The 19,931-nt window shown below is 46.9% G+C and overlaps 2 protein-coding genes across 3 annotated transcripts; both read right to left on the bottom strand.

Moving 5' to 3' along the window:
• Window positions 1-1,527: 1,527 nt before the first annotated feature.
• On the bottom strand, window positions 1,528-5,949 carry PFDN6 (prefoldin subunit 6). 2 transcript variants are annotated; one of them, XM_053380011.1, is made up of 5 exons: window positions 5,844-5,949; window positions 5,175-5,287; window positions 3,565-3,635; window positions 3,355-3,479; window positions 1,528-1,753 (listed from the first exon to the last, which is right to left on the bottom strand). In XM_053380011.1, exons 2-5 carry the CDS (start codon window positions 5,236-5,238, stop codon window positions 1,633-1,635), a joined length of 381 nt encoding a protein of 126 aa, XP_053235986.1. In that variant the 5' UTR covers window positions 5,239-5,287; window positions 5,844-5,949; the 3' UTR covers window positions 1,528-1,632. The 2 variants fall into 2 exon arrangements, with proteins under 2 accessions (XP_053235986.1, XP_053235985.1); XM_053380010.1 differs by having other exon boundaries at window positions 5,175-5,359; window positions 5,844-5,930.
• A 7,627-nt stretch (window positions 5,950-13,576) lies between these two features.
• Window positions 13,577-18,489, bottom strand: LOC128409409 (zinc finger protein 420-like). The gene is made up of 3 exons (XM_053379880.1): window positions 17,170-18,489; window positions 17,029-17,062; window positions 13,577-15,139 (listed from the first exon to the last, which is right to left on the bottom strand). Exon 3 carries the CDS (start codon window positions 14,949-14,951, stop codon window positions 13,614-13,616), a length of 1,338 nt encoding a protein of 445 aa, XP_053235855.1. The 5' UTR covers window positions 14,952-15,139; window positions 17,029-17,062; window positions 17,170-18,489; the 3' UTR covers window positions 13,577-13,613.
• Window positions 18,490-19,931: the final 1,442 nt, after the last annotated feature.

The following is a 19,931-nucleotide window of genomic DNA, read 5'->3' as shown; positions in this document are numbered from 1 at the left end:
GAGATTGCAGTTTCCCCACTTTTTGCACTCCTGCAGGCTGCTCCTTCTCACCGTGCAGCTAACATTTTATATAAGATCCTAAATAGCTTGCAAATCGGCTCTCGTCTTTCGTGTATTGTCTGAAACTCTGCAGAGTCCCCAATATATTTTTATACTATTTAAGTTTCAGCCCAAGAAATGCCTTCTTCACGGGAGCCTTTTAACACCTCTGTGGGCCGAGCTGCACCGGTTGGGCTGCTGCCTGCCCCTGGCCACCGTCTCACAGCTGCCCACGGGCAACCAGCACTTTCTACCTGATGCCTATAACTTTCCCCCCCCTCTTTCTCTGGAGGAGAAACGATGTTTTGAATGTTAAAAACATTTGTACTCGGCTGCATCAGGGACACTGAAACTTTCTATAAAATATTATTATAAAAACCAGCTTTGTGGTATGGAAAGCTTTGTGCGTGGGGACCCAGACTGAGATGGGAGTACCTCTGAGGACGTGAAGAGTGCACTAAACAAAATGGCAATATTTGGGCCATCTTCACAAAGTGCTCAGAGGTTCTGTTTACAAGCAAGAGTCCTTAGGTGCCTTTTGGACGTGTCCCAAGGATCTCCTCTGCCAGCTTCTAGGTGGCTCTCGCCTCTTCTTGCCTACAGCAGCAAAGTTGGAAACATTCCCAGGCACCTGTCCCTGGCGGGGAGGTGAGCCTGACGTAGGGGGCAACACAGGGCTCTTTGCCAGCCCCAGAGAAGCCGGCAGGCAGCTGCAGCCTGGCCCTAGAGACCCGAGAAGGGGCAAGACCTCTCCAAGCCTGGAGATGTGAGATATGATAGCCGTCTTCAGATATCTTGAGGGCTGTCACATGGAAGAGGGAGCAAGCTGGTTTTCTCCTGCTTTGGAGGGGAGGACTCGAACACAGGGCTTCAGGTCACGATAAAAGAGGATTTTTGACAGGAAGAGCTGTTCCACAGCGGGCTCTCCTTCCTTGGAGGTTTTTAAGCAGAGGTTGGGTGGTCATCCACGAGGGATGCTTTAGCTGAGATTCCTGCCTTAGCAGGGGGTTGGAATGGATGACCCCCCGAGGTCCCACTGAACTCTGCATTTCCATCCTTTCCCTAGAGAGCAAACCGGATGTCCCTGCTCCCTAGAAAGCTCTCCCAGTGCAGCGGGAGTTGCCAGAAACCCCATCCTTCTCGGCTTTTCTGCAGTCCTTGTGGAAGTGGCTGTCGGCTGAAGGAGGGTCTCATCCGAAGAACATGCTCTGCTCCCACCTTGGCAGGGGGCTGGACTAGATGGCCCTGGGGGTCCCCCATTCCAACTCTACCGTTCCAGGATCCCAGACCAGCCACCCTTCGAAGCTGCCGCAGCCTGACCCTAGAGAGAGCTCCTCGCGAGGCAGTGATGGGGTCAAGACGCCCCACGGGTACCAGGCCACAGGGACAGATTTTGTGTGTCGGCTTCGTGTTGGGGGGATGTCTCCTTTCCAGGGGCCTCCCCCTCCCCATTGCGCATGGTGAGGTCCGAGTGCGAAAGAGAGAGAGTTGGGAGACTTGGCCCTAGCTTTTATTTCTGCCCAGCGGAGCAGGCCTCGCAACGGTGTCCCCATGCCTCCCCCCACAGTCCAGGAACAGCCCCCCCAACTCCCCTCAGGCCTTGACGGCCCCCTTGGCCTGGGCCTTCTGGAACTCCTGCTGCAGCCGTGCCAGCGTCTCCCGCTGCTGGTCCGACTTCTTCTCGTAATCCTGCATCTGGCCCTCGTAGCGCTTGCTGAAACGACAGGACACAGTGGAAGCGGCGTCAGCGCTTGTGGCTTCACAACCCCCGGGGAGGCTGAGAACACCGCGAGCCCCGCACTGCAAGGGGGTTCGGCTAGATGACACCCAGGGAGCCCTCCCAACACTACATTTCGAAGAACCCCAGCAACACGTGTTCAGAGAAGTGACCCCTCTGACAGCAGAGCTCATCTCCTCCTCCTCCCCAAGGTGGCTAGCCAGCTGTCCTTGTATCTTATTTTTAGTTTTTAATTGGTTATAATAATTTATTATTTGTACCCCACCCATCTGGCTGGGTTTCCCCAGCCACTCTGGGCGGCTTCCAACAAAGATTAAAAATACATTAAAATGTCACACATTAAAAACTTCCCTGAACAGGGCTGCCTTCAGATGTCTTCTAAATGTCAGGTAGTTGTTTATCTCTTTGACATCTGGTCCGGTCCTGGGTCTGTACAAACCACCCCAATTAGTGGCCACAACTGCTCCCTGTGGCACCCTGGCATGGGCCCCCCCTTGCAGAGGTAACTCCACAGCAGCCTGTCTCTGAACCTGAAGGTCCCACAGACGTTAAAGAATCGCAAAGGGGTCCCCCAGGGCCATCTAGTCCCACCCCCCGCAATGCAGGAATCACAGCTGCTTAAGTCCTCGTCACGAACAGCTAGTGAGCCATAGCAACCCACGGATTCACATACACTTAATATAGTTTTGTAGCCTTGATTATATTTCATGGCCATTTTTTTTTCATTATTGCCGTATTCTTCTGCTTTTAAAATGTTTTTTTACATACAATCATACCTCGGGTTACAGACGCTTCAGGCTGCGTTTTTTCAGGTTACGGACGCTCTGAAACCCAGGTTACTTCCGGGTTTTGGAAGTTGCATATGCGCAGAAGCGGTAAATCACACTTTGCGCATAAGTGCGGCTGCAAGTTGTGAACACTGCGGGTTGCGAACGTGCATCCCGCACAAATTACATTCTTAACCCGAGTGTCCACTGTATTTTCATTCATATATATATATATATATATATATAATTTTGCATAACACAAATCCCTTCTACTTCTACACAAATCCCTACACATTTTACATAAACTAAACAATTCAGTTTTCCATTATCGCATCCATCAAAACTTATTTACACTGTTGAATTTATCTTAAAGCTCCCCACATTTTCAAGTGCACACAATTTCCCCTATTCTCTTCCCCCCTTTTTTTCTCCTTCCCTTTACTAGAATAATCCCAATAAAATTATGTATACATACAATGGTACCTCTGGATACGAACGGGATCCTGAAGCGAATGCAACCCGCATTCGCACGACAATTCGCCACTGCCGTGCGTGTGTGTGACGTCATTTTGACCGTCTGCGCATGCGCGAGCGGCAAAACTCGGAAGTATGCATTCCGTTACTTCCGGGTCACCACGAAGCGCAACCCAAAAGTGCTCAACCTAAAGCAACTTCAACCCAAGGTATGACTCTGTGTGTGTGTGTGTGTGTGTGTGTGTGTGCGCGCGCACACACACACACACACACACATATATATATATGAAAAACGGCAGTAGCAGAGCCTCCCCGCGGGATGGAGGCAGCACTCACATCTCCCCTGCGATGTAGTCCAGCCGTTTCGCGACCGTGGCTTTGGCCTCGTCTGTGTCCTGCTTCACCAAGACGGGCCCAATCAGCTTGTAGACGGTGTTGGACGAATCCAACAGGTCCAGCTCCTGCAGAGGAAGGAAAGGTCAGCAGGGAGGGAGGGAGGGGGCTCAAGGGGCGGCTTCTGCAAAGGCTGGGGGGGCGGGGGCTCACCTCCTTCACCACGTTGTTCTCGGTCAGCTGAGCCTCCAGCTTCTGCCGGGCCGTCATGCACTTGCTGATATCTGGAAGCGGGGAAGAAGAACGGGCACAGTAATTGATGGACTATGCAGAACGGGCAACGCTCACCAAAATAATAAGAAGAATCAAGAAGATCAAGTTTGTAAGGAAGAATGGAAATCATTTATAGAGCATTTGCAAAATTACTGTAAACAAATAAAGATGTTAGCAGGCTTAATATAAATAATGTGCAGTATAAATTTTACACACACACACACACACACATTTGTGTATGTATAAGAGATTGTAAATAACAATTTCATTTAATTGGGAAATGCAGGAAATAATATAAAATATAGGGAACTCAAGAAGGGGGGAAGGGAGTCATGATGAGAAGAATATGGAATATCATTTGTGTTTTAAATTTTTGGATATTTTTTCCTTTTTCTGTACTTTGTAAAAGCTCATAAAATTATTATTATTATTATTATTTTTAAAAAGCGGGGACGAGGAAGAGTTCCCCCCTGTAAAACAAACAAAAAAAGGAAATCCACAGAGTTAAAAGTGTAAAACACACATGGAAAAATATTAGAACCAACACAACATAGACCGGCAGTCCACAGGAATGAATGGCATCCAACCCAAAAGTATAGTATTGGAAGGGACCCGAGGGTCATCTAGTCCAACCCCCTGCAATGCAGGAATCTCTACTAAAGCATCCATGAGAGGTGGCCACCCAACTTGTGCTTCAAAACTTCCAAGAACTTAACTTTTAAGTGGGCCCAGCTACTTCTTGGTGGGAGGTCGAGGCGTGACAGGTGTCTAGACAGCACATATAAGAAATGGCGGGGGGGGGGGAGACTCCCACATTTTAAACGCTAAGCCCAGAACTGAGAGATGCTGCTATAACGTTCTGGTGCAGGGAAATGGGATTCTGAGGTGGTCTTCTGACTCACTTCCTGAGCCAGGTTCAAGGGCCTTCTGGCGGTTCCCTCATTGCGAGAAGTGAGATTACAGGGAACCAGACAGAGGGCCTTCTGGGTAGTGGTGCTCGCCCTGTGGAACACCCTCCCTTCAGATGTGAAGGAATTAAGCAGCTATCCTATTTTTAAAAGATATCTGAAGACAGCCCTGTTTAGGGAAGTTTTTAATATTTAATGCTGTATTGTTTTTAATAAATTATTTAATAAAATAATAAATAAATAATAAAAATTATTTAATAAATAATAATAATAACAATAATAATAATTATGTCCTTGCATTAATTTACAAAGCCCTGGGCAACTTGGGTCCAGGGTGCTTCAGGGACCGCCTGAACCCCAATTTCCCACTCAGGTCACCTGCAGGAGTGTCGCTGTTCATTCCCCAAGTTGGTGAGGCCCATTTGGCAACAAGGAGAATCCGAGCCTTTTGAGTTATTGGCCCCGTCCTGCGGAACCCCCTGCCACTGGAGTTCGGCCAGCTTTCAAAGGCCTGATGAGAGCTTTTCTGCTGTCTGATTTCAACTTTTAGAACTGTTTCATGTACAGCTATTCTAAGGCGCTCTGATACTTTCTTATGAATAGTTGTGTGTGTGTATAATGAGAGGTGGTGGTGGAATTTACCTTTCTGCAGCTGCTGGTATTTCTCCAGCTCTCCCTGGAGCTTCTTCTGCAGGGCTTCAGCCATCGCCTCCTCCTCTCAGGCGGCTCAGGAGCAGGGGTGCGGGTGGCACTCTCTGCAGAAAAAGCAAGGAATTGCCAGTGCAGCTTTGCTGGCAGAAAAGCCAAGAGCCCCCAGGAAGCTGCAGCTAGGAGAAAACACAGGGCAGATCCAGCTGTCAAAGGGCTCTGCTTACGTCCCCCTCAGGGCTCCAATTTGGAGCAGCCCCTCGCCACCAGCTCCTGGGGGGGGGTCTCTATCCTCAGAACAAAAGCCCGTGTGGGAGGACTGAACCCGGGGGGGGGGTTCTGCATGGTGAAGCTGCCCTCTGCCTATGGGTCACCCCAGGGGCTGCCCCAACTCCCAGGGGCATCTTCTGGCCCCCTCCCCATCTCCCCTCTGGGTGTGTGGAGACGGGGAAGGGGGCAGCCACTCCGCAGGGTCCCTCCCCCCCTCCTCCTCCAATGGATCCCCACAGGCACCCCTGGAGCCCCCTCCCCACCCAAGCCCCCTCCCCCCATTGATCCCCCCCCAGCACCCATGGCGCCCTCTCCTCGCCCCTTGGTGCCCCCACCCACCTGCCCCTCTTTTTCTGCCCCCACCCCCACCCCCACCCCCTGCCCCCGACTCACGTTCCGCTAAAGCTCCTCCTCCCGACCCCTAACCCGAGAAACTTCCGCCCGCAGCACGTCCGCGTCACCCAGGATCCCCCGCGGTCTCGCTCCTTCCCGCACAGGCGCAGACGGGCCGCCAGCGCCTTTGTATGCGTCACTTCCGTCCCCCCGCCAAGATGGCGGCTTAACACCGGACGACGAGCGTAGTCCTAGAGCGGTCGCCTCGAAGTCCCGGGGGCTACGAACACTTCCCCGCCGCAAAGGATACCGGGAAATGTAGTTTGTCCCCCAGCGGAGCTCCAGCTCCCGGAGCCCTTGACAAACTACAGTTCCCAGGAGGGGATTTTTTTTTTGTGGTCGGGGGGAAGGGTTGGGTGGAGAAAAGTAAGTTTGCGCGCTTTTGCCATTGGTTTTTCCCTTTTTTCTTATTTTTCTCTTTCTATTTTGTATTTTCATGCTGTGAGCTTCCCTGGGATCTTTGAGGACGGGCAGCGTCCAAATTTACTAATGCTAAATAAATAAATAAATGGGCTGTAGCTACGTGTGTGTGTGTGTGTGTGTGTGTAAACTTTGGGGACCCACACTGCCTCCTGTCTGTCGATAAATAAATAAGCATATAAGAAATTCTCAATGGACTGAGGACTGTTTTTCTAACATGTCAAATAATTTTTAAACTTCCCTTTCTGGTTATGACTTTCCACCAAAAAACAGGATACTGAGTTGGCCCTTGGACAGTCAGAAGGAGGGAAGGCACAAGGGCGCATGGGCGGAAGTGGGCAGGGCAGAGATTCAAGAGATCCACAGGGTAACCTGCCACTTTGACTCAGAAGTCAAGGTTTCCTCTGAATTAAGTGGCCAGGATTAAGATCCTGCTGCAGGAAAGAACACCCTCAGGAGGGATATCAGCCGGAACCGAAATCAAGCTTTGATTTGAGGCTGCAATAGCTCCGTTGGTTAGAGCGTGGTGCTCATCATGCCAAGGTTGCGGGTTTAATCCCCGTAAAGGACAGCTGAATATTCCTGCAATGCTGGGGGTTGGACTAGATGACCCTTGGGGAACTTTTGGAGGTGTTACGGAATGAATGATGGTGGAGGAATATTTTTGTAGAGCAGGCATAGGCAACCTTCGGCTCTCCAGATGTTTTGGACTACAGTTCCCATCATCCTTAGCTAATAGGACCATTGGTCAGGGATGATGGGAATTGTAGTCCAAAACATCTGGAGGGCTGAAGGTTGCCTATGCCTATTGTAGAGGTTTCAGCTTTTCTTAACACAGGCAAAAAGGCACTGTTAGTAGTGATTACATAACTGATTACAAACTTTTTTTATAAGTGATGTGATTCAAGGACTGAGAAAACATAGGCATTGGCACAACCTGTGACCTGCTTCCCAGAGGGAAGGCAATGTTAAAAAGCATGGGGAGAGGACGGAGCCCTAAGGCACCCCACAAGTGAGCGCCCAGGGGTCCCCCAACATCACTTTCTGGACACGGCCCAGGAGGAAGGAGCGGAACCACTGCATAACCCTGCCCCTAACTCCCTACCGTCCTAGACCGTCCAGGAGGATGTGTTAGTATTTGTATTGTCATTTCATTGGGAATGTACCGTATTTTTCGCTCTATAAGACACACCTAGTTTTCAGAGGAGCAAAACAAGGGGAAAAAACATTCTGAATGAAATGTTGTTGAAGAGGCTTCACGTGGCTATGAGAGCCAGTGTGGTGTAGTGGTTAAGAGCGGGAGACTTGTAATCCGGTGAACCGGGTTCGCGTCTCCGCTCCTCCACATGCAGCTACTGGGTGATCTTGGATTAGTCACACTTCTCTGAAGTCTCTCAGCCCCACTCACGCCACAGAGTGTTTGTTGTGGGGGAGGAAGGGAAAGGAGAATGTTAGCCGCTTTGAGACTCCTTTGGGTAGTGATAAAGCGGAATATCAAATCCAAATTCTTCTTCTGCTTCTATCTCTGAAGCCAGAACAAACAGCTGCGAAAGCAATGCAAAGCCTCTTCAGTGCAGCGGGAGGAATGCTCCTGCTGCACTGAAGAGGCTTCGTGCGGCTATCACTGAAGCCAGCGATAGCTGTGCAGTCTGCATTAGCTCCATAAGACGCACACACATTTCCCCTTATAGAGCGAAAAATACGGTATTTCAGAAAGCAGAGGTGGCATTGGGGAAATGAAATGGAATTCAGTTTGCTGTGTCTTGACTGCTGAGAGGTGAAGCTGAGAGGTGTGGGGACTTCATGTACATGCTGTCTGGAGGGGTTTGTAAATAATACTAGTGTTTCAACAGTTGCCAGCCTGACAAGTAAATATTTATTTTCAACAAATTGGGTAAGGCATATATTTTTATCACAAACAGCTATCCAGATACTGTGGTCGATTGTATTAAAAGCCACTAAGAGATCCAGCAGAACCAGGAAACAGCTTTTACCTCTGTCCCTAGCCCGCCAGAGATAATCAACCAGCGCCACCAGGGTGGTCTCAGTCCAAGAGAAGGGCCTAAAACTCAATTGGGACAAATGCAGTCTAAATGGTCCACATCCTCCAGATATGCCTGGATTTATTCTGCAACCAAACATACATTTAAATTGTTTTTCCCATGTGAGTTCCTTCCTGGAGGAGTGAACCCAGGAGGTAGCACTGAGTGACTCGTGTTCCATACGTTGGCCATTTTCCTGCAGCGTGCCTCTGGGGTCTGTTCTGCGCCCCATGCTATTCAACATGTGTGTCCAGGGCAGCTGTTTACCAGCTCCATCTGGTACATAGGCTGAGACGCTACCTGCCTGCGAACTGTCTTGCCAGAGTGGTGTATGCTCTGGTTATCACCCGCTTAGACTACTGTAATGAGCTCTATGTGGGGCTACCTTTAAAGGTGACCCGGAAACTGCAACTAATCCAGAATGCAGCAGCTAGAGTGGTGACTGGGAGCGGCCGCTGAGACCACATAACACCAGTCTTGAAAGACCTACATTGGTCCCAGAATGTTTCCGAGCACAATTCAAAGTGTTGGTGCTGACCTTTAAAGCCTTGGCCCAGTATACCTGAAGGAGCGTCTCCACCCCCATCGTTCTGCCCAGACCCTTCTGGCGGTTCCCTCGCTGCGAGAAGCCAAGTTACAGGGAACCAAGCAGAGGGCCTTCCCGGTAGTGGCACCCGCCCTGTGGAATGCCCTCCCACCAGATGTCAAAGAGAAAAATAACTACCAAACTTTTAGAAGATATCTGAAGGCAGCCCTGTTTAGGGAAGCTTTTAATGTTTAATAGGTTATTGTATTTTAGTGTTTTGTTGGAAGCTGCCCAGAGTGGCTAGGGAAACCCAGCCAGATGGGCGGGGTATAAATAAATTATTATTATTATTATTAACATTTACATGAAAACAGTGGGAAAGCTTGTCCAGAATTTTGGGTTTTGGTGGCACCCGTATGATGGTTTTCTTATGTTTTTAGCAGTTCTTAATTGCCTTAAGTCCCATCAGGGAATAAGATGGGATAATAATAATAAAAAATAATAATAAAAATAATAAAAATAAATAGTGTAGTCTGCTGGCAGGAGGACTCCCTAGCAGCATGACTGTAGAATAACATTTGGGATTATAGAAAAGCCCAATCTTCTCCAAACCCCAAAAGCAGGAGCCATGGGGTTGCCACATGGGGACGATGTGGGAAAATGGGGCCACCAAGAGCCTGCCCTGGAGCTCCTCCTTTCCCCTGTTGGAAGTAGACTTTGATAAAAGTATCCCATTATTCAGCTGCATTATGAGGGAGGCTGAAAAAGAAAATTTAAGGTCTTATATATATCGATAATAAAGGAGCATGATCAATTAAGTGGTTTCTCACAGGAAAGGGAACTGCTCTGTCTATGTACATGCCCTCTGTTCCTAATTACTTTTAAAAAAATCTCTGCATAATAATCCTCCACCCCATGAGCCACATTTCCCACCCCCTTTGACCTTGAGAAATTTATGAATCAACTGCACAGTCCCTTTGGCTGAAGGAGGTCCATACTGACCATTTTTGGAGACGCACGTCTGAGTTGTTTCTGGGGTCAGGGGTTTGTCAGAGAACTAGTGACAAGACTGCAAGCTGATGATGTGGACTCTGTACCAGGAAAGCTCAAACCACCATTCACCTGTGGTTCTCTTCATAGATTTTGCAGTTATTTTGGAATTTGTACCGCAATTTCATCTCATGAAAAGTTACAGACGGGAAAATATAACAGGGTTGCTGTGACCTATAATTCATCCACTAACTCAGGGGACGGCAAGCTTATCAGCCGACGGGCCGGTCCACGCTCCGCCAGTCAGAGGATGGGCTGGAGCGTGTGCGCATGCGCACTCTTCTGGGTTGGTGTGCACGGAAATAGCGAGTACGCATGCACACGGGTGCATCTCCGTCCCGCACATGTGTGATCACATTACTTCCTGCACACATCCGGGTCAGAGGAGTGCCTGTGCACATGCGCAAATGCGCCACCAACCCATGTCGGTCCCCACGCCGTGTCGTGTCAGTAAGAGTGGGTGGCAGCGGGTAGCAGGGGTCATCACGAGCCGGTCGGGCGACCTCTACAGGCCGCTACCAGCCCATGGGCCATAGGTTGCCAACCTCTGCACTCTTACTTGTGTACAGCCTGTAAATTTGGCAAACTCACCCACCTTGCCTATAATACTGGCAATCTTTGGCCTGAATATGCACACCTGTGTGTAGAGCTTCCAGCCACAGGTATTGTCTATCATGAAAATGGGTCCTTTGCCCAGGAAGCACCCAAGCTGGAAAAGTTCATGCATTTACCATCTTTGGATGCGGATGGATTGGGTCTCAGCACATGGGGGGCAGGGAGGGGCAGCTGCCAGGGTGGCAGGGGAGGGGCTGATCCAGGCAAGCCAGCCGCAAAGTTGGGTTTCCCACCCCCACCCAGGTGTGCACTGCAAGACCCTATGTGAAGCCCAGAGATGGATCCAGCTTATTGAATCTAATTTCTGCTTTCTTAATACATGTGTTATCTTATTGCCTTTGGATTTCGTATTTAGTCCATTCACATTCCATGTTATTACACTCATCTGCATGGTTTCTCCCCTGTCTGTTATTCAGGGAATAGAAAGATATTCAAGCTCACAGTGAAGCATTTTGCACAAACCTGTGTCAACACCCTCCACCCTGGCACATTCCTTCGAGATGCTCAGGCACTGCCTCCTCTTCATTGTGCCACCTCCCCTCCTCATGCAAGTTGTGCAGAGATAACGTTTTATCTGGACACTTCACGTAGCGGAGTATGAGGTGGTGTGGCGAAACAATTAATTTATAAAATATAAAGAATATATGTGGTTTGCAATATTACCTTGGGGATGTAAGAAGATTCACACTCTCCCCCTCCCTATGTAACATTACAGTACATTAAATCTTACATTATGCTTACTATTGTGAGACGCTCCCTTCATGTCTATACATTAAAGACTGAAACTTTGAATGAAACTCTAATTATATTCCTGACATTTACATGATTTCACCCTTGTCTGAGCTTCTTGAGGTCTTCTTAAGTTTTCCACTACAGTATCAATAAACTCCTTTCCTCACTGCATACATTGAAATGGTCTCTCCCCTTTGAAAGTCCATTGATGTTGTCTGAGGTTTCCACTACTACTGAAGTTCTTTCCACACACCATGCATTTAAATGCTTTCTCCTCGCTGTGGGTCCATTGATGCATATCAAGCTCTGTACTCTGCCTGAAGCTTTTTCTTTATACATTTAAATGGTTTTTCCCACGTGAGTTCCTTGATGTTTTCTAAGGTTTCAAGTCTCAGTGAAGCTCTTTCCACACTCCACGCATTTATATGGTTTCTCCCGTGTGAATCTGTTGATGAATTCTGTTTTCCTCTCTTTTTCTGGAAATCTATTTATTAAATTTTCCAAATTATTATTTAAATTCACATGCCAATTTGGCACAGTCCATCAACTTAATCTGCCATTCTTCTCTGGTAGGGACTTTGTCTTTTTTCCATCTCTGGGCTAATACCATCTGCGCAGCCATCGTTGTGTACATAAATAACCTATCCTGCTCACTTGAAATTTCACCACCTACGAGTCGTAAAAGAGAAGCTTCGGTTTTTTTATAAAAGTTATTTTAAACATTTTTTTTCAATTCACTATATATCATTTTCCAAAATGCTTTTACTATCATGCATGTCCACCACATATGACAAATTTAATGTGTTCATCTTTGTAAATCCTTCTAGAAATAATTTATACATTTTAGAAAGTAATTTCATAGTATTCTGTCAAACATAATGCGTTCCGGAAGTCTGCTTGGCTTCCAAAATGTTCGGATACAAAGCACAGCATCTGGTAAGCTGCAGGAAGCTCCTGCAACCTACTGGAAGCTGCAGAAGCCGCATCGGATGTTCAGTTCCAAAGAACACTCACAAATCGGAAAAATTACTTCCGGGTTTGTGGCGTTCGAGAGCCACGACGTTCAACTTGCAAGGCGTTCAGGATCCAAGATACGACTGTATATGGTTTCTCCCTTGTGTGAATCCATTGATGAATTCTAAATTTACCATCAGAAGTGCAAGCTGGATTTCGAAGGGGCAGAGGAACCAGAGACCAAATTGCAAACATGCGCTGGATTATGGAGAAAGCTAGAGAGTTCCAGAAAGACATCTACTTCTGCTTCATTGACTATGCAAAAGCCTTTGACTGTGTCGACCACAGCAAAGTATGGCAAGTTCTTAAAGAAATGGGAGTGCCTGATCACCTCATCTGTCTCCTGAGAAATCTCTATGTGGGACAAGAAGCTACAGTTAGAACTGGATATGGAACAACTGACTGGTTCAAAATTGGGAAAGGAGTACAGCAAGGCTGTATATTGTCTCCCTGCTTATTTAACTTATATGCAGAATTCATCATGCGAAAGGCTGGACTGGATGAATCCCAAGCCGGAATTAAGATCGCCGGAAGAAATATCAACAACCTCAGATATGCACATGACACAACCTTGATGGCAGAAAGTGAGGAGAAATTAAAGAACCTTTTAATGAGGGTGAAAGAGGAGAGCGCAAATTATGGTTTGAAGCTCAACATCAAAAAAACAAAGTTCATGGCCACTGGTCCCATCACCTCCTGGCAAATAGAAGGGGAAGAAATGGAGGCAGTGAGAGATTTTACTTTCTTGGGCTCCATGATCACTGCAGATGGTGACAGCAGTCACGAAATTAAAAGACGCCTGCTCCTTGGGAGAAAGGCGATGGCAAACCTAGACAACATCTTAAAAAGCAGAGACATCACCTTGCTGACAAAGGTCCGTATAGTTAAAGCCATGGCTTTCCCAGTAGTGATGTATGGAAGTGAGAGCTGGACCATTAAGAAGGCTGATCGCCGAAGAATTGATGCTTTTGAATTATGGTGCTGGAGGAGACTCTTGAGAGTCCCATGGACTGCAAGAAGATCAAACACATCCATTCTTAAGGAAATCAGCCCTGAGTGCTCACTGGAAGGACAGATCGTGAAGCTGAGGCTCCAATACTTTGGCCACCTCATGAGAAGAGAAGACTCCCTGGAAAAGACCCTGATGTTGGGAAAGATTGAGGGCACAAGGAGAAGGGGACGACAGAGGACAAGATGGTTGGACAGTGTTCTCGAAGCTACAAACATGAGTCTGACCAACTGTGGGAGGCAGTAGAAGACAGGAGTGCCTGGCGTGCTCTGGTCCATGGGGTCACGAAGAGTCGGACACGACTAAATGACTAAACAACAAATTTACCATTGTCACTGAAGATCTTTCCGCACTCCATACATTTACATGGTTTCTTCCATGTGAATTCGTTGGTGTGTTTTAAGTGTTCTATTATAAGTGAAGCTCTTTCCACACTCTGTACATTTATATGGTTTCTCCCCTGTGTGAATTCGTTGATGAATTCTAAGTGTTCCACTGTCACTGAAGCTCTTTCCACACTCCATACATTTAAATGGTTTTTCCCCTGTGTGAGTTCGATGATGGATTCTAAGTGTTTCACTCCGATTAAACCTCTTTCCGCACTCCATGCATTCAAATGGTTTCTCCCCTGTGTGAGTTCTATGATGTACACGAAGGTGTGAAATGTCCCTGAAGTTCTTTCCACAATCCATGCATTTAAGTGGTTTCTCAACTATGTGAGTTCGTTCATGTGAACGAAGCTGTGAAATGTCCCTGAAGTTCTTTCCACACTCCATGCATTTAAATGGTTTCTCCCCTGTGTGAGTTCGTTCATGTGACCGAAGGTGTGAACTATTAGTGAAGTTCATTCCACACTGCATGCATTTAAATGGTTTCTCCCCTGTGTGGGTCCTTTGATGGTTTCTATAGCTTGAACTCTGGCTGAAGCTCTTTCCACACTCCATACATTCATATGGTTTCTCCCCTGTGTGAATCCGTTGATGTTTTCTAAGTGTTCTATTATCAGTGAAGCTCTTTCCACACTCCGTACATTTATATGGTTTCTCCCCTGTGTGAATCCGTTGATGAACTCTAAGAGTTCCACCATCACTGAAGCTCTTTCCACACTCCATACATTTATATGGTTTCTCCCCCGTGTGAATTCGTTGGTGAGCATGAAGGTGCGACCTCTCTCTGAAGCTCTTTCCACATTCCATACATTCAAATGGTTTCTCCCCTGTATGAATCCGTTGATGTTTTTTAAGTGTTCTATAATCACTGAAGCTCTTTCCACACACCATACATTTATATGGTTTCTCTCCTGTGTGAATCCGTTGATGAACTCTAAGCGTTCCACTGTCACTGAAGCTCTTTCCACACTCCATGCATTGAAAGGCTTTCTCCCCTGTGTGAGTTCGCTGATGCACCTGAAGGTGTGGCCTCTGTCTGAAGCTCTTTTCACACTCCATACACTCAAATGCTTTCTCCCCTGTGTGAGTTTGTTGATGTGCATGAAGGTGTGATCTCTGTGCGAAGTTCTTACCACACTCCATACATTTAAACGGTTTCTCTCCTGTGTGAGTTCGTTGATGTCTTCTAAGTGTTCCGCTACCAGTGAAGCTTTTCCCACACTCCACACATTTAAATGGTTTCTTCCCTGTGTTAGTCTGTTGATGTTTTCTAGGTGTTCCACTATCATTTAAGCTTTTTCCATGCTCCATAGCCTGAAATGGTTTCTCCACTCTTTGAGTTCATTGATGTGAAGTTTGTGTGTTCATTGACTGAATCACATACCACTTTCAATGCATTTAAATAGTTTCTTTGTTAATCCTAAGGAAATTTCAGATGTCCCCCAGAATTCTGACTGTCTTCTCCACTTCATTCTTTGGAGTGCCTGGAACATAAACTCCTGTTCGTGTTTCAAGGAAGAAAACAAAAGAATATGAAACACATAAAGTTCAATTAGCACCTTCTCCTATTTTAACATCTTGTACATCCTTCCATGTTCCCCCCCATGCCATAGAATCATAGAACTGAAGAGTTGGAAGACACCCTGGGGGCCATCTAGTCCAACCCCCAGCAGTGCAGAAATGTCCATGAACATGCCTTCTACTAGCCTGGTTCATAGTTTCCAATGACATATTTCATCCTCTGCATACTAATCCTCCATCTCCGGGCCATATTTTTCCTCACTCAACCTCTATATGTTTGTTTTTCTTTTTTCCTTTTTAAATTGAATTTTATTAAGCAAAACAAATCTTAAAATGCACACAGAACATACAGTACTAACATACATCCCATACAATCTGTACAATATAAAGATTGTGAAAAGTATAAATAAATAAAAGAAAATACAAAGTACAGACAAAAAGACAAGAAGTACTAAAAGTATAAGCAGAAAAGGAACTCATTTACATCTGAATCAAAAGAAAAGAAACTTCTGACTAAACCCGTTGTACTATTTTACATTTAAACTATTATTTACAGTTTCCTAAAGTTATTTCTCTTTGTCTTAAATCTTAACCTTTTCCAACAATTACTTTCTATTACATGCCTCATTCGATATCTGCCAGGAAGCTTCCATTACTGCAGTACCCTTTGCGACATTCCTTAATAATTATCCATTCCTTATTGACTTCTTGAGTTGAATTTCCTCTCACTGTTCCCATTCTCTTTGCTAATTGTAAGTATTCTATCAATTTGGCTTGCAATTCAATCTTTGAAGGGATGATTTCGCTTTTCCAATTTCTTGCTATTATCCTCTGCATACTAATCCTCCACCCCCGGGCCATATTTTTCCTCATTCAACTTCTATATGTTTCTTAATCATCTTCACAGTCTGTTGGTCCTCAGGAGGTTCATATTGACCATTTTGGGAGTCTTTTTTTAGGGACTGTGGTATGGGCCTGTCAGAGAAAGAGTGACAAGCTTGCTGTCAGCTGAAGGAGTGCTCAGGAAGGAGAATGTTCTTTGATCTATACCTCCATCTGTCAGCCTTGTTGGGGCGAGTGAGTGTTCAATCTTTCCAGAACTAGAAAGTTCCAGAAAGTTTTAGAAAGCTCCAGAACACATTTTAGGTTTATCTGGCAGGACAAGAAACAAAGATTTTCATCTTTACTGTGAGGCAGTATGCCTCTGCTAGTTAAGTAGTGGTTATACTGAAAGACACTAAGCTGTTGCATTTACAAGGTCATGAGAATATGTTTGTTTGGTACGCTTATTTAGGGTATGATAAAACTAAACACACAAGAGCTTTATGAATCATGTTATTAGGAAAATCCCTTTTGCAGTGTGGGATAAATATAAGAATCGGCTGGAAGGAAAGACACTTATTTGGCTTTCACCCACAGAAGCAATAGCTTTTTAAAAAATGCAATACAGAAGGACAATGGGCAACTTACAGAGATATTTTGGAATTTTCGGAAGAAGAAATAAAATTGAATAAACAGGATGAGATGGGACGTGTGGTGGCGGATTGGTTTCAATACCATCAAATCAGTTTTTTAACTCAAAGTTTGAAAGAGCTGTTATTGCGAGTAAAGAGAAAGTGATTTCCAAAATGCACAAGATGCTATTGGAATGGGAAACAAAGGACAAACTGGTAAAATCAGAAATGATGCACTGGTCAGAAATATAGGTCATGATTAGAGCTGGGCGATATATTGGTATATTGTCTAAGACTGGCTTGAAGTTTACATCGTGATAACTGCTTCCTAATACTGAGCTGGCAATATATTACGAATCACGATTTGTGCAAGGGCTAGGCGATACTTGCTTTTCAACATTGTGATAACTTACCAGCTAAACGCTGTAATGTTAGTAGCAGCCAAACCTCGCAATATCACCTGCTAAATATTGCAGTGCTATTAGCAGATAACGATCGTAATGTTATCATTACCAAAACGCACAATATCACTTGTGGTTTATCACCAGCTAAACCTCACAATATCACCTGCTAAACGTTGCCATGTTATCAGCAGCTAAACATTTAAATCAGCCACAAGGTCTGAAATAGGGGCGGAACTGTACAGAGGAGAGCAGCACAATGTCCTTGCAATTGCTACTACTTAGGGGTCTAAAACGGATAAAGGACAATATTATCAATCATCATCTCAGTGGGACTTTTGGGTTTGGGCTTGGCTAGCAAATGGTGGTATTCAGGACAATCCAAAGTATGGAGATGAGTCCTAGTGAATACAGATAACCTGGTAGTGTCATCAGGGAAGGGGGGGAGAAGGGGGGTCAGGGGTGCTGGAAGGGGAGGGGTCTCTGTCGAGGCTCCTCCCCTTCCTTTAACCCTTCCCTTGACTCCCTCTCTCCGTTTCCCCAGCCAGGCGCCCCACGACCCCAGGGATTCCTGGGGACAAACTGGTAAAATCAGCAATGATACACTGGGTCAGAAATATAGGTCATGATTAGAGCTGGGCGATATATTGGTATATTGCCCAAGACTGGCTTGAAGTTTACATTGTGATAACTGTTTCCTAATACTGAGCTGGCAATATATTACGAATCACAATGTGTGCAAGGGCTAGGCAACACCTGCTTTTCAACATTGCGATAACTTACCAGCTAAACGCTGCAATGTTAGTAGCAGCTAAACCTCACAATATCACCTGCTAAATATTGCAGGGCTATTAGCAGATAAAGATCGTAATGTTATCATTACCAAAACTCACAATACCACTTGTGGTTTATTACCAGCTAAACCTCACAATATCACCTGCTAAATATTGCAGGGCTATTAGCAGATAAAGATCGTAATGTTATCATTACCAAAACGCACAATATCACTTGTGGTTTATCACCAGCTAAACCTCACAATATCACCTGCTAAACGTTGCCATGTTATCAGCAGCTAAACATTTAAATCAGCCACAAGGCCTGAAATAGGGGTGGAACTGTACAGAGGAGAGCAGCACAATGTCCTTGCAATTGCTACTATTTAGGGGTCTAAAACGGATAAAGGACAATATTATCAATCAACATCTCAGTGGGACTTTTGGGTTTGGGCTTGGCTAGCAAATGGTGGTATTCAGGACAATTCTGTATGGCAATGATGGTCTGGGACTGCCAGCAGGGAGACTGGGAATAAGTGGTGATGGAAGGGGAGGGGTCTCTGTCGAGGCTCCTCCCCTTCCTTTAACCCTTCCCTGGACTCCCTCTCTCCGTTTCCCCAGCCAGGCGCCCCAGGACCCCAGGGATTCCTGCCAGGGGGAAGCCGGGAGAATGGGGGGCCTCAGCCCCACCCCCAGCCCTGCTTGGGGTCCTCATTCTCCTTCCCACCAAGGCGTCCCGGGGGGGCAGGGCAGCTGAGCATCTCTCGGCCCCCCAGGAAAGAGGAAGGGGAGTCTGGCGGTGCTGCTGCTGCCCAGGAGATCTTGCAAGGCCAGCCCTGCAGGTGTTGGGTCCCCCCTTCCCACCTGGGTCGCCTGGATCGGGGCCCCTGTCGACGGGCCCCAGGGAGGGCGTTTTCTTGGGGGGGTGTAGGAGGGTCTCTTTGTCCTGTCCTCCCCCTCTTATCCCCCCCTCTATTTTCCCACTCTCCCTCTTTACCTCTTGGTCCTCTCTGGTCCTCCGCCTCCCTGGCTCGAGATTATTCCGCTATCCTTGTCTGCAATAGAAAGGGGTTTTTTTTGGGGGGGGGTTCTTCACTGACGCCCCTCCTCCCTATTCCGAATTTACACTTTTGGCGGCACATTTAGCAGCGACACTTCCGGTTCCTTTTGGGATGCGCTTGCACCTAGAGCTACTTAGCAGAGAGCAGCCCCTTGCTGTGTCCGGATGGGAAGTGGACGGGACGGCGCTGCCTTTAGCCTCCTGCTCTTGGGGCTCCGTCTCTCCCCCCCCCCCCAGTTGCCTCTCCTCCCCACAGCAGAGGGTGGAGATGGATGCGGGAGGGGCATCATATCTGGGGGGGGGGGTGATCTGCGTTTGCGGGGAGAGAAGGACGTGGTTTTCAATCTACAAACAGAACGGTTGGGAGGGGAGAGGATGGGGGTGAAAAGGAAGGGGCCCCCCAACTTCTTTCTTAGGATCTGAAGAGTGGGGGAGGGGCTGATCCAGGGAAGTCAAGCGGGGGGGGGGGGAAAGTCCAGAGATGGACCCAGCCTCTGGGGGTGGGAAGAGTCATGGGGTTGCCTGAGAGAGAGGGGTCTCCTTTCTCCCCCCTCCCTCCCCACAGAGAGAGGGGAGAGGATGGAGCTTCCGGGAAGGCCTGGGGGGCAGTGGATCTCCAGGGATCCTTTTAACGGACCCCACATAATATCCCTGGGCAGGAGAAGCCCAGGCAGCCCCTTGGGGGGGGGCGGTTGCTAAGGGGTGGGGAGGCGGGTCGGCTTAAAAATATGTCCATAAAAATGTCTATGAAGAAAAATACCGAGTATTACCTCATAAGTAAAGGTTTTTAATAGAGGGTGAATTAAATGGGTGGAGGGGTTTGGGGTTGGAAGAGAGGCAGAAAGTCCGACGAAAGAAGAATGGCAAACAAAATTAATGGACTACGCAGAATTAGACAAAATGACAGGAAGGATTCCAAACCTGCGGGATCAGAGATTTACAGAAGAAATATACGAATTATTTGAAGTGCAGCTGTAACCAACAAATGACGCTCGTAGGACTACAAGAAGTGTGTAAGGAGAAATGTATGAAGCATTGCAAGTTAGAGAAAGAGGAGTGATAATTAGTTATGAACTAAACAT

Source organism: Podarcis raffonei, chromosome 2 (genome assembly GCF_027172205.1).
Source record: "Podarcis raffonei isolate rPodRaf1 chromosome 2, rPodRaf1.pri, whole genome shotgun sequence".
Lineage (NCBI taxonomy): Eukaryota > Metazoa > Chordata > Lepidosauria > Squamata > Lacertidae > Podarcis > Podarcis raffonei.
The sequence above is the reverse complement of the archived record's forward strand: the minus strand, read 5'-3'. Positions and strand labels throughout refer to the sequence as shown.